Raw genomic sequence first — 15,419 nt, 5'->3', positions numbered from 1 at the left:
ATGCCTCTATTTGATGCTAATCTCTTTATAAACGGGTCAACAAAAAAAGCGAAAAGGAGGGGTGGACACGGACACCTCTGCCTGGTTCCTCGTTTAATATCGGTTATATCACTTTGTCCTCCCATGACCCGAACACTGATTCTAGGATTCTTATATAGGACCTGTAATGCTTTTATGCACCTCCAACCAATATTAACTCTCCCCAGTGCGGACCAGAGAAAATCCACGAGACCCAATCGAACGCCTTCTCTGCGTCAAGCAGGATAAGTGCCATAGGGTGTCGTGTGATTGATGTGCCATCAAACAGAGTACAAACTCTCCTAACCTGTTCAGCAGTTCCCCTACCCGGGCTAAAGCTGTGTTGCCGGGTCGAGATCACTTTTCCTATGATTAAGCTAAGACGGTTAGCCAAAGGTTTGAAGTAAATCTTGGAATCGCTGTTCATTAGACTTATTGGCCTATAAGACCCAAGTTCATTAGGGGGTTTACCTTTTTTTAAGAATACAATCATGGTAGCTTCTCCCCATGACTGCGCGGGCGTTCCACTATTTTGCACAGGTCGCATTATACTACACAGAGCTTCATTTAATGAAGAAAAAAAAGTTTTATAGAACTCGAAAGGAATAAAATCTTAGCCAACCGCATTGCCCGATCGGTCAAAAATGGCTTTTCTAATTTCTTCGTCTGTAAAGCAGACTCCTAATGCGGTTGAGTCTTCTAGAGAAAAAGCATCAAAAGAAATTTGCTCTAGATAATCCCTAACTTCCTTGGGGTCCCCTGACGTATCCTCATTATATAGAATTTGATAAAACCCTTGCAAAGCCTTACAGATATCCTTTGGGGTTGTAGCGATAGTCCTATCTGATGTTTTAATCCCCATAAGATCCCCCTTAGTGGCTAGCTGCCTGGTCCATACAGCCAGTATATGCTCCACTTGCTCACTAAATTCATGCGGAGTTTGCTTCCATGCCAAACATTTCCCTGCTGCTTTAGCAGCAATAGCTTCCCCTGCCGCAGCCTTTGCCAGAGCCAAATTTTGTAAAATCTCTTCTAAATTCAAGCTAGGATTTATTGCGTGAACCAATTCTTCCACTAGATCCACAATTAATCTCTGCGTAACCTCTTTCGTTTTTTCCAATTTACTCCTTCTCAGAGAGTAGCTAATCGTTTCTCCCTGAATTCCGGTTTTAAGAGTGTTCCAGACAACTGCGAGCTCTGAGCTCCCCAGTTAATCTCCAAAAATTATTTGAGCCAATTATTCATATGTGCAACATATTCTGTATCATGCAGTGAAGCTTGATCAAATGTCCAGTTGACTGCTTTTTTTTAGCCCCTGCATAGGTTTGAATATCTAAGACCAGGGGACTTCGATCAGATACCAGCCGAGGTAGTTTCTTTATCTTACAGGACGAGATAATAGAAGAGGAGACTAAAAAATAATCAAAGCGCGCCAGTGTCCTGTCAGGTGCAGAGTAGTAAGTACTACCCGTAGCCAAGGGGTTATAGTACTCCCATGCATCAATAGGCACTTTATCCTCCATCATTTGAGTCACAGCCCTATGGCCTTTCTTCTTACGGCCTGTACATTTTGTTGGATCCCCCTTCTAAAACCCATTCAGACCATTATTAAGATCTTCGCAAATGATGATCGGAAGTGGCCAATTCGCCAGCTGTTGATTAACAGAGTTAAGCATCTCAGCATCATCAACCGTGGGACCATAAACTGAGCAAAGCGTGAACAAAAATCCTGATGTTTGGCCCTCCACGATTACCCACCAACCATATCTGTCCGACAGACACTTTTTAAAAGTTAGCCCGCTATTTTGAGCTAGTATTGCCACCCCTCTAGTCCTGGTTCCCTCGAGGTACAAACTATTAGCTGGAAGCCCAATTGTTCTAGAAGGAATTTTCGCGCCCCCTCAACATGTGTCTCCTGTAGACAAATTATATCTGCACATAACGTTTTAAGATATTCACCAAGCATCCTCCTTTTGACTGGGTCATTCAGCCCACAAACATTAATGGTTACTGCTCGCATAGAATATACAGTTGAACATAGTGCCTATCACCATATACTGTGAAGCAAGCAGACCTAGGGTCCCTTTGATGGAACCTGAGAGTCGACCCCCCTCACTGCACTCGTCTATTCTTTCTGTGCCAAACCTGTAGCGATCCCCATTAACTACTAGATGTCCCGCTCCCCCTCAAATCCCTGGATATCCTTCCTTTTTTAATTTTTTTAAATTTATTAAATAACACCTAACCCTCATTTCAACTCTCCTTGCTCACTAGGTTAAGAGTTTGTTTGATCTAACACATCTAGAGAGCTTAGTCAGCCTGCAAATTAGAAAAATAATCCATATAGGCTTCGCTTGAACCTCGGATGTAAAGACTTTGGATGTGTTCTTGTAGATCATTTTTAGTTTTGCAGGGTTCATCAGGTAGGCCTGTGCACCCAGAGCTTGGAAAGGTTGAATCATTTCTCTTAATCTGACTACAAAAAATTGGGAAATGGGGTTTACAGCACAATTGCACTTATCCTATATAATGCCTTATTAGAGTGGTGACACGGATCGGAGATTCCTTTCCCTAGATCTCCTAAAACAAGAAACTTGTTTTAGCAAACAATTTTTTTAACAATTGATCCAGCACACAAGTATTTCAGAAATCTGTTACACTAAAGAGCATTCAACACAAGTCCAGAATTATTCAATGAATTGAGTAGCAGAGTCCTTAGGTGTATTTTTGAAGATTAAATCTTTATTCATTTCTTCTATCCAGTAGACAACGCGTTTCGTCCTCCACGGACTTCTTCAGGGCAGTTGGAGTGAACTCTTCTCGTCACACGAGAAGACGCCACGCGATGGAGCCGGCCTGATTCATATTTTCAAACAGTTACTTTTGGGCTATCTGACCCTATCTAGAGAAAACTTAATGAGGTTGGAATGACTCTTCATAAAATAAACAAACAAATCTTTTTCTAACCTGGAGCATACTCTGGAGGAAATTTAAGTCAACTTTGTAAAAATTGAGAAGAGTTCACTCCAACTGCCCTGAAGAAGTCCGTGGAGGACGAAACGCGTTGGCTACTGGATAGAAGAAATGAATAAAGATTTAATCTTCAAAAATACACCCAAGGACTCTGCTACTCAATTCATTGAATAATTCTGGACTGGTGTTGAATGCTCTTTAGTGTAACAGATTTCTGAAATACTTACGTGTGTGCTGGATCAATTGTTAAAAAAATTCTCTTAATCTCCAGCGTCTTTCCACTGTGACATGGCAGAAGTCTGGCCTGGTAAAAAAAGACTGGTTCTCGAAAGCTCGTTTAGAGTTTGGGCGTGCCTTGCTTAAATATCCTCACGTAGCAAAAAGTTCCCAAAATACATTAAGATCTCTCGGCACAGTGGTTAAATTTTTGGCCGCGTGTGAGGATTTCTTTAACACCAAAAGGAAAGCGATGGACACGTTGAATCTCGGCCTCCCAATTCCAATGATGCAGCTCTGGGAAGGCACTATTCATCAACTTCAAGATGTACACCCGGATATCATCGCCTTCCACAACTTCTTCGATACCAAGAACTCAGAGGTTATTGCGCTGCTGCCTGTTCTCAAAATCCTCCATTTTCCATTGGAGATTTACCAGCCGTGTATCGTACGACTCAGCGTGTGCCTGGGTTTTGGCTGCATTGTCCTCCAATGTGCAGGTATGCTCTTCAACATGGGTCATCCTTGCATTCACGACTACATATACTAGTGTGCATTGTAAACTCACGACGGAGCTCTCCCGGCCGGAACGTGTGGCTACCAGGGCTTACATGCCACTGAACCAAGGGATACGAATTGCTTCGGGGCCCCGCCTGTTAAGTGTCCCAGTGACTAAGCCCTTGATTCCGACCCCTCTTGAGACATCCGTTTGAACAAGTTTAGGAGCCCGTCTATCGACCAGCTGACAGTCTCGAATCCTGACTGCTAGATTGGGACTGTCTGCATTGAAATTCACTCTGAAGAGAAATCAGTTACCTTGATGCTAGGATTTGTTGTATCTGTGACTACCCGCCGATTTTAAAACAGGATCCTGTTGAACTCGCATGGACTCAGAGACATCCCGGGATCCAAGTAGGTCCATGGCGCGCTCCTCTCGAGAATAACAGCGCGTCTTTCAGCTTGGAGTTTCCCCACCATAGATCCCCTGCCTTGGGTGCAGATTGGCTGCTTTTCGTTTATTGTTGCCCCCTCATTTCCCTACGTGCATCTGCCCTGGTGAAGGTGCGCCCGTAGATCGGGCCTGGCACCGAAACGCGCGTTGGCGCTTCCACTCTTTGCCCTGAGACCACCACCTTGGGTCTCTGGCATTGTGCTGCATCTGCATTTTACAACCTTGGGAATTGTTCGGATTATGATGTTTTGTTTGTTATAAATTGGATGTGTCGAATGGTGTGTACGAGGATATGTTTGATGTGTGATCCCTGTATCTGAATGAGTGACGGTTAGGGTAATGTGGGGTTGTTTGTATGATTGAACTTTTTGTCATATTAAATGTCTTTTTATAATCTAATTGAAAGAAAAAATGAAGTCTCTGAAAAAAGAAAATAAATAAAATCACGTTTGTATCTTTCTATCTCCTGTTTTGTCCAGGATGTGGTGCGGCCTTGAAATGTAGTGAGCTCACAATTGCGCAACTAAAATCATTGGACTCATTGGAGCCAGGAATTTAAACATATAGGGCAGCCTCTCCTTCGATTGTTTTTGCATCCTTGCATTTACATCTGTGCAGGCTTTGACCATTTTTCTTACTGCCCCTTGTAGCTTTTTCGCAGGAAGTCTGTTTTTCTTTCCATCCATGAGAGTCTGCTCCTGCAGCTGTTTGAAGGAATCAAGAATCATTTTCAGAGATGGTGAGGATTCATCTCGGTCTTCTTCCTGCCCTGTTTGATCCGGATAGGTACTCCTGGTGGCAGAGTAATCCCATTTCAGGGCAGGATCCCAGCTTACTCGGTTTTCTCTAGGAAGGTCCTCCATGCTTTTCGCCAGTGCTGAGCCATCTCTCTGCTTCTTCATAAGTTTTTCTCCTCACAACTGTCTGCTGGAGAGGAAGCAAGATGGCGCTTGAGTGACGGCTGTGGAGCTCGCTCCTCGCTGCCAGGCTTCAACTAGAGGTTTTAATCTGCCATCTTGATATCTGAATATATAACAAGCTACAAACATACCCCTCATGTCCCGCGGCTGAAGTAGCAACGACGCCAGTCTGTTTGCTACAATCGAGGAGCTGCTGGCAGCGGTTTCAGTGGCGGTTCGGCTGGTGCTTGTGGAGCTCCCGATCAGGACACAAACAGCCACCAAGTGCGGAGGAACGAGGACGGGTATGCCTGTACTGCCCAGGTGGCTGACGGCTGGGTACTACTCCCAACAGCGGCGAGTGGAGAGGATGCCCCCAAAGACAATGCGTGGAGCCCGGGGAAAGGCTCCGGATGCACAGGCTTGTGCATCACCCCAGGTCAGCACAGAAACGGCTCTTTCTAAGGGAGGGAAAGCGACAGGCTCGGCCATCGTAAAAGGTACAACTCCTCAGGCTCACCTGGACTGCCCAACTAAAGGTGAGAGCTCGGAGGCATGTAAAAAGAAAGAAAAAGGCATAGTGAGCACAGGAGCTAAGAGGGCAAAAATGGGGCCTAAGGATTCCGGTAGGGGGAACACTATCGCAAACTTCTTCTCTGGTATCGCGCCAGCTTTAAGAAAGGATAAGGTACTTGGAGGAGACGGGCAAATAGCTATATATCAGAGGGTAACTGATGAACTTGGCTTACCCCCACCCTCTCAGCTTGGCTCTAATGCATCGGTGCAGTCTGTTACTACCTCGGGACATACCCCACGAGCTGGTCTTGCAGCAGGAAACCAAACTCCTCCAGTTAGTCATGGCTTAAACCACTCCCTGACAACCGAAGGGACACAGCAAGGGATCACCCCATTATCAGCTAACGCATCAGGGGCTCCGGCCACTACTAAAAGCCAACTGAATACCAGGGCCCTAATAGATGGCATTGAAGTAAACAACGACCTGGAAGAGCCAATAGATCTTGATCTCGTTTTAGGGGACAAGTTTTACTCAGTGATGGATGGCTCTGATGGATCTGACCTTAGTCCTTCCGAGGTGGGAGCGAGTGATTGGTAGAGCTCCAGCGCCACCAAAAGCCGTGGCACGCCGCAAAGAGGGACAGTTGTGACGAGAAAGAAACTTATGAAGAAGCAGAGATGGCTCGGCTGACCTGGACCTTAAGGTAAATAAAAAAATCTTTTATTATGACGTTAAAAATCAAAGAAGTTTAAGATTTTACTTAGATGGAAATGAAATCGAACAAGGAGAACAATTTACCTATCTTGGTGTATTGTTTGACTTTAAACTAAAATGGAAAGAGATGATCTAAAATAGAATAAATCGCCTAAGCAAGAGTATAGCGGCAAATTTTAGATTTTCAAAAAGACTGGGAGGCGATCCCAGTCAAGAAATGGCTAAAATCTACCCCGCAAGAGCGACTGCTACATACGGGGCAAGAATTTGGGGGTTAGTATATGTGGAGGGACTCCACGTGTTGGAAGACAAATGTGTCAAAAGACTGCCTGTCCCAGGAGCTTGCTCACATTTTATATCTAAAAGAATTAGGTTTCCCTTTTATATGTGGTACAATCAAAATGACTCCGTATTTATTGTGGTTATCAATTTGGAAAACGGTACCACTAAACCAAATGCTTTCAAGACATGTTGTTATGAAGTTAGAGCATGCCCTTAAATTCTATGGTCATCCTATATCAGAGAATCTTTAATTTCATTGGGTTTAGAGGACCTTTATGTTACAACAATAACGGTGCGAAAGCTTTCCTAAAAGCAAGCTGAAAAATAAATCTTTATAGCAAAAAGCATAAGGGCAGATGGGAAAGATATAAAGGTAAAGGCACAGTATTGACATATCAGGATTTACCGGTAATACAACATGGCTCCCTCTCATCTCTCCTTTGTAGAGAACACCAGGCATCGTTTTATTCTGACAAGGTTTTGTTTCAATTACATACCACCAATGCTGGGACACCCTTCAACTGTATTTTTATTGACTCACCTCTCCCTCGGTCACTGTGATGAAGTCAAAACAATCTACCCTGTACATATTTTTCAGCTCCTTTTATGCCACAGAAAGGAAGGAAGAAGAACATTATCCCATTGCTGCGAACATTTGATCTGCGTCACACTGAGGCATTATTTATCCTCCAACAACTTGAAACCCCTTATATGTATGCTTCGTAACTGCCTCTTATTTACTAGCAGCTACAAAAATTTATGGGGGTTGCAAATACATTAATATAATAAGGGGATCAGTTTGAGGACTATAGTCTAAGGTCTAACCATAAAGAGTTAATGCACTGTATGTATGGTACCTGCAGGATTCTTAACCAATTCCTAACAAGACAGCTATTTTATCCTTTTAAAATTCCAGGTTTTTAGATTCTGGTTTATATAGATTGTGATTCTGCTGCTAAACCTTACAATGAAGGTTTGATAAAATCTGTTTCTAACTTTTTATTTAAGGTGATTGATACAAGGCAGCATAGGTAATATGCCGTGGTTATGAAATTAGTGATAGGATTCTCTAAAAACAACCCCTCATTTATTTAAATCAAATGATTTTGTTTTAAAATAATTCAATCATTCTACTCAGATTAAACTAGCCTGAACTTTACTGTAATATCTTTATTGCTCTATATGTATGAAGTGAATTTTATTCCATGTACTTTTATGCATTTTATCTTTAAATGCGAAATAAAGATTGATCAACCTTGTCTGCATCAAAAATTTGTAACCGAATACATTCTGGTCATCAACATCGAACAAGATGAACTTGGAGATGTTAACTAGCCAAGACATTGCTAATGCTTCTGTGAACACTGAGTTTCCAATTATTTCAAGTGGAATGATTGTCAATTATGAGTTTTTGTCTGCAGAGATGTATTTAAAAAGGTACTGGCCATATTATAAAAGAATTACCAGCAAATTGGAGGAAGCGGACCTTTGTGTTGTCCCACATGCTGAGTGGGCTGTTCAAAATGGTTCTAATCAAGTAATTGTACTGTCAAATGGCAGATGCATTATTGTGCTACTTAGATTTGTTGCACTGTTTTTGAGTCAAGGATTGTCAGTTATGGAACAGGCAAAAAAAGACACTTCATCCCTCTTCATATTCTGTACAAGAAACTTGACCCACATAGGCCCAGTGTTCTTATCAAGGCACAGTGATGACCGTGAGCAAAATTGGAACAGCGCTTGGTGCTTTAACTGATGAACCTGTGAAATTTCTGAAATGATTTGCTGAAACAGAAGAAAAATGCGGCATTAAAGAGGTAGACAAATATCTTGCGCGTGTGTACAAAAAGAGTGACTGTCAACACATTTACTATCTTCGGTACAGTGAGTTTAGGAGCTCAGTCCCGCTAAGTGACCTTTCACCTTAGTCATTCCAAGCAGGGACACATAAAAGAGTTCTACTTAAATCAGAAGATGTGTAAGTGTTTTGGATCATGCATATGTAAAAGTGTGAATTTGGTTAGGAAGATATTGATGGGGTGCTAAAACCTATGACATTTCTAAAGCCTTGACCCACAGAACTTACACGTGCATGCAAAATCGGTGGTATGAAAAGATTTTCCTGTCGATATGCTCGCCTCACATGTTTAACATTCTGCAAATGTATCACAAGTGATGGGAGAAAGAATTAAAGTGAACTATGAAAATGTATCTTAAACAGGACTAAATAAAAAAAATTCATATGCCTCCAACTATTATAGCTGGACTTTTTTGAAAATTGTGGAAGGGTTGCTCTGAGGAGTTATTTTCTGTAAGACTACTTGACCCGCAAAACATCTGTTTTGACACCAAAAAGAAGTATATAGGTCTCTTGGTTCCTGAAATATTAAATCACTACAACACATCTGCCATTTTTAAAAATGTTGTCCAGAATAATTTGGCCCGTATCAGCAATGTCTACCCAAGCTACATTACTGCTCTAATGATCCAAACACAAATCGAAAACAAAAATCTATGGACACATTTTTTTTTATTTTTTTATAAAAATTTTTTAACTGAGGTATATCAGGGGGCCAGGATTGGAGCAGCTGAAGCTAGTTTAGGTGCTCACGCAACAAAATACAAAGCATAAGTAGCAAAATTAACTTACTTTGCTTAATTAACCTTTTATCTGCCACCAACACATTTTCAGCATCTACAATTATGACCTTCCCATCTCTTGGACCGACTGCAAAGTTGTCAAAGCTGACATCTAGGAGGTAGAGGGCAAACTCGAAGTCATTGTTTGTTAGCTGTTCAGCTATTTCCATTAGTTGCCAGGCAAGGTCCACTCTCTTCTCCCATGGTGCATTGTAAAAACTCCATAACTCCTCTCCAACGTAGTTTACCGCAACCATTCTTCCACATGCACCCAAGTATTTAGCAAAAGGCCATCCTTCATCTGATGGAAAACTCTGTAACAGAAGAGTAAACATAAATTTCATATAAAAAACAAAACATGCACAAGACTAAACCGATATGACAAGTCAATTTCTTATCACACTGGACAAATATTTCAATTTATACTTTAAACAGACATGCAATCGTATTGACAATACGCTCCTTTAACCCCACTATTCCGCCACGGCGCCGGGGATGTGTTGGAACACGGCGCTTCCGTGCTCGTGACGGTGGTGTGTGCTCATTGTGATTCAGTCATGACCACGCACGCTCATCAATTCGCCCGCACAGGCAGGGAATCTGTGGCCCACACCGTCATGAGCACACGCTGCCCGTGTCTCATGACAGCGTGGTTCAGTCATGAGCACGGAAGAGGTTAACATGCCCTTTTAAGAGTGGGATAAATTGGTGTGCATAATGTAAAAGATTAGAGTTTGGCTTTATATGGTAAACACATGAATAATGGAAAAGCAAACAATTTTCCAGATTTGAAGATTAAGAGAAACACAAAAGAAGCCTACACAACTGTAAACCATACAAGCTCGCCTATTATGATAGACAGTGTGATATTAACCATGCTTTTCTGCATTGTATACGCTTTGGGAGCTCCCTCTAGAGGTTACTAAACATTAAGGTGAACTCCTATGTAATGATAATTTAGATTGGAGCCTACATGGAAGAATAATTAATTTTCTAGTAGCACTTTAATGATGTCAGACGATCTGGCAATGTGGGCCTGCATTTTCCACAACATATACACATTACTCTCCTGTTTATTTTTTACTCTACTGTTTTTACAGTTCAATCTTGCCGTTCATTGTTATACTTTTTGAAATTGGGCTACCGTCGTGAACATAACGTGCATCTATAAGTAAGTGCACTTACTTACATCTTATTCCCACATTTCCCTCCCCTCTCCATATTTCTTCTGCCCTGGTTGTTCAATATGAACTAATAAACATTCCTTTTTCTTCTCTCTGGTATAGATTTCTTGAGTCTTTATATAACACAACCATTGGCTTCGCACATGCTGATCCCTAAACGATTTGCTGTTACACCTAAGGAGCCCTGCCTACTCAATGTTTGGTAGGTTTATACACATTCTCTATAACTATTGTTGAATCTTAACTGCCCTGCCTACAATCACGTCATGGCTCATTATGCAGTCTTTAGTTTAAATCTTCCCTTTACTCTTGCTTTTCTTATAACATTGTTCATATACTGTATATATGACTCTTTTGGATATACGTATATAGGACACATCGAATTGTTAAAATACTATGGCAAATTCTTGACGTGGTCACTTGGAGTATGTTTGTTCAAATCCATATATATATGTATTACAATCCATTTCTGTACCCCTTAATACTGCAATATGATGACCTTAATGTGGATAAGTCAAATAGAGCTACATTGTATTTGTCATTATACATCTATTAGATAAATGTCCTATGAATGATGGTAACAGTTAATGACATGCCTAGTTTACATTCTTGACATGGGGTTTGTGTAAGTTTTGTCCATAGTTAAGGCCTGATGCCGGACTCTGCCTACTGTATGTAGAGGATATGATTGAGATAAAGGAACACTGACATCCGTACGTTTTTAAATTTAATATGTAATTGTTTGTAACTCGGCTGAGTTAACAGATGATTCATAATTTTAATTCTCGGTTTCTATGTTTTGTTTTGTGTTACAATACAGCCCTGAAGAAGTCCCTGTTGGGACGAAACACGTCTGCTGTGTCTTTGACTAATGAACTAATAAAGGAAAAACTTTGATAGAAAACGTTCTTTGGAATGGATTCTTGGTTGACCTGGTATCAAACTTGTGACCTAGTTCACATAATTCCTATATGTGGTTGTTGGAACTGGGGTAGCCTGGCCTAGGGCAAGACTAACATACAGAGGCACAGTGTAAAGGTTGCAGACCACCCAAAAGTAAAGCCACGCAATAGCACTCAAAAAGAAAACACTACACCAAAAATGTGGGAAAATACGTACTGTTTTATAAAAATAATATATTCTTTGTGGTCAAAAATTTACAGTTTATGACATTTCAGATTATTGACGTTTCAGCAATTAAACCTCGTAACTTCTAGCAATTTATCAGTTAAACTCCCAATTACAGCTCATTCAGTTATCTAGAGATCAGAAAAACCCACTTCCAAAGATGACCACTAATACAGTACACTTTACAGTAGAGTAATAATTACACTTTCAATTAGTTCTCAAGGTTCAGCATTAATTAACCATCTCAACAGGCTCTGAAATTAGCTTCAATAGGTTATTACACAATGCTCAACACTGGTCACCCACAGCACCAACCTCCCTCAGTGTTAACTCCTGGCAGTTGATCTAAATCAGGCTCCAACAATTTCCCTCTGTGGATTTCCTCCACCACCACTGAGTTTATAGCGGACCCTTCTCTCACATTGAGGTAGCTCCAACTCTAGAAGGAACTCTCCACTCCCTCCTTCTTGAAGAATTGTTCCCCTCCCCTTCAGGTGACACTCCTTACTTGTAGGCAGAGTTATCTGCGATGTCAAGGGAAAGATCCTGCTTCACAAGAGCAGAGGAGGACTCAGCGCTGATGTAGATCACCAGCCACTCGGTACACTTTTCTCTCCTCTCCCGCTCGCGCTGTATTTGCTGGTAGCGCTTAAGCGGGGAGAGAGACCTAAACAAAAGGGTGGCGGCTGGGTTTCTCTATTCTCCCTCTTGCTCGCGCTCGAGCCAAATGGAAGATTCACCGTTGCTTCCGTGGCCAGGGAAACTCCCGGCGCCACTCCTCAGGATCTCCGATGGTAACGGTGATCTCCCGGGCATGCGCAGAGCTCCCTGGCAACTCCGCCTCCGCTCCCGCCTGTCTCCGTGGGCCGAGCTGATCTCCCGGGCATGCGCACGACCCTCGCAGATCACCTCACCTCACAGCTCGCCTTCCGCTGCTTCCGCTCGCAGGACAGACGCTTTACCCCTGGGCCTGCCCGATCCTAGGCCCCTCCTGCCTTCAAAAGCGGACGTGCTCAGGACATGCGCGGAAGCGCTTCCGTACTCTCCAAGCCTTGGGATTTGACACTGACGCGGCCGGTGCCCCCCGGGGTCCCGCAGACGATCGGAGCAGCGCCGCTCCTCTCACTCAGTCACTTCCCTCACCTGCTCCAGGGGAAGTATACTCTCGAGCGGCGCCCTCGCTCCCCAGGACGATATGGCTCCACAGACACACGTCTTCACCAGAACACGTCAAGGGAACTTCAGCCACGTCACGGGGCTCACAGCTGTTCTTCAACGCTGGTAGGTGCAGCGCTGGGAATTGGAAGTTGGGGATACCCTCTAATAAGAGCGTCCTGTCAGGATTCGCTGGGGCTCAGATTTAGAAGGGACTTCCTTCACACGTAGCTTGTTTTCCTTATCAGCAGATGATGATTGGGGAGGGATTGGTCAGAGGCTGAAGGGGGAACGTCTCTCTGTAGTGACTGTCTGTCTCAAAGACAAACTAGCTGCTCCCAGTGCGTCCACCTCCTATCACCACTGCCTCACTCCTCCACACTCTGGTCAGCACAAAATGGCTGCTGGTCACTGGCCTTTTATAGGGTGGCCTGAGACCTGCAGAAGTCACTAGATGGTTCTGGAAAGTTCCTCATGTTAGCCTATGGGCCTGTTCTCCAGTAGTGTCCGTTATGGCAGTTGGTGGACACCATTTTAGATTCCTGAGTGTCCCTAGATTTTCAAGGAGCATAACTAGGCCTCACAGAATATGAGGGGAAAATGGCGTCATAATCAAGGAACACCTAGCCCCCTGACAGCACTGAAAAATCCTGGTGGACATGTAAAAAATAAAAATAGAAACTCTGGGAGGCTAAGGGGGACAAAAATAAATAATGTTGGTTAGAGTATCCCCAGATGCAGACAGGTCTAACAGTGGTGCACCCGTGCTTGTAAATCTAATTATCTACAACTGTAAACCTATACATAACGCAAGAAACAAACTTACATCTACACAAACTTCTACATAAAGAGCTTACATTTAAATCATAAAGAAATGCAAACTCAAACCGCATACAAAAAGGTGAGCAAGCTGGTAGCCAATTATCTGAATTGGAAACCGGAGAAGGAACCTTCAACATACCCAGGAATATTTGTCATAAAAATCTAAAATTTCACATTTCCACACATTAATTTGCTACTCTTTATTTGAAAAGCTAAAAATTCTCATGTTGAAAGCTTAATTGAAGTCAGTCAGGTTTAGACAGCCAATTTCTACTTCCACACCTTCAAAGTCATTCTCACCTTCACCCTAGGTTTGGTTCAACAATGCAAGACGTGTCACACTTAACAAAAATAAAACCTCCATAACACATAAGGCTCTAAGAGATTCCTCAAATCCTTACTAATACTTTCCAAAATGCCATGCCAACCCCCACACATGGTGCATGTACTCCAATAATGTTTATGGGCCTACATGGGCATGTAATTTAGAAAAATGGCTACTTGTCCAAACAAGATGGTCTAGAATCTAATAGTGCAGTTAAAAGAATCCACTTACCCCATTTTAGTGCCATGCATGGAGACGAAAAATGTTCTACTACGTTCTCATTGAAAGAGAGGGGAGATAATAGCTTCACAGATTATGTAAAGGTTCTATGAAACGTGGGCTTGGATTTTAGCAAGGTTCTAATTATGCCACCTTTCAGATAACAGATTCGATACATGCCAGTGCTCTACTTGTATCAAACCTTAGAACATTCACAGACTCTGCATACATAGAGGTGCCTTTCATTAGTGGTGTAAGGAATTTGGGTTATTGACAAGGGGGTGGGGATAGTTACTGGTACTAAAATAACAATCACAACCCTTGTCCAGACGAACCACAAAAGTCACTAAATTAAGCTGCGCTTAACTCTGGTAGCTTGACATAAAAGCAGTCTGGCTTTACTTAGTGGTTTTAAGTATTTATGCAGAACAGGTCCAGTATTAAAGTGAAAAAACACAAAAATCCCAAACCAATTTAGAAAAAATAAAGCAAATTCAATAAATGAAATGACCAAAAGTTAAGAAATATTTAGTAGAATAGGAGATGTGCAAATCTAAAGGTTTAAGTAAAAGAAGCTATAAGCACTAACTGGATATCTGGTCGCGCTGGACCGGGACAAAGTCACAAGTTCCGGTAAACTGGAGCACAAGCCGGAGACAGGGAGGGGCTATCCGCTGAAAACGTTACCTTTTCAAAGAATGCCACACACATTTCAAAACTTTACAGGAGGAGCTCATACAAGGGTCCAGGACATAGAGATGCATCTCTTGGGGTTTAGGAAGACATTCTAGCAGATGCCATGGGAGCTCAGGCAGGTTCCATTGCAGCAGGTCAGCTGCAGAGAGGCCTCTGGAGCTTGTGTCACTGTAGCTCAGACAACTGACCCTTTGATTCCCTTTGGAAGTCCTGGGATGAATCAGCAATGCAAGCCGCAATCAGCAGGGCAGTCCTCTGAGGGTAGGTGGCAGGCTTCAAGCAACAGGACAGTCCTTCCGGGGGTTCTCCACACATCCAGTAGTGAACTGATGAGGGAGTATGGAGGTCAAATATTTTAACCTAGAGCCACACACTGAAGTGGGGGAGCTTCTAGTCAAACCAACACCAGGTTCTGGAAATTTACTTCCTTCCCCTTTCTTTTCCTGCCCGACCTTCAAGGGTTTTAGGGTGACAATAGACAGGTGCCCAGTTTCTTTGTGAGCTTAGGAGGTAAGTCCTTTGAAAAATAAGAAAAGGGAACAGCTCTGCCACCAACCGTGCCGGCAGAATGGCATATCATGCCCACACCTAGTACCCTATTTTTCACTGACTGGGCCCAATGCACATTCCTGATGGTGGAGCAATTAACAGGTCCTCCTGCCTGAAAATATTATGGCAG

General features: G+C 42.7%; 1 protein-coding gene across 1 annotated transcript in view; it reads right to left on the bottom strand.

Moving 5' to 3' along the window:
* Nucleotides 1-15,419, bottom strand: part of DIPK2A (divergent protein kinase domain 2A) — a 79,282-nt gene that overhangs the window by 17,324 nt on the left and 46,539 nt on the right. Inside the window, exon 2 of the mRNA XM_086943726.1 lies at nt 9,222-9,525. Coding sequence (XP_086799852.1) covers nt 9,222-9,525 — 304 coding nt within the window. The remainder of the gene's footprint in view (nt 1-9,221; nt 9,526-15,419) is intronic.

The sequence above is a fragment of the Lissotriton vulgaris genome, chromosome 11, assembly GCF_964263255.1.
Source record: "Lissotriton vulgaris chromosome 11, aLisVul1.2, whole genome shotgun sequence".
In the NCBI taxonomy this organism is placed as follows: domain Eukaryota; kingdom Metazoa; phylum Chordata; class Amphibia; order Caudata; family Salamandridae; genus Lissotriton; species Lissotriton vulgaris.
The sequence above is the reverse complement of the archived record's forward strand: the minus strand, read 5'-3'. Positions and strand labels throughout refer to the sequence as shown.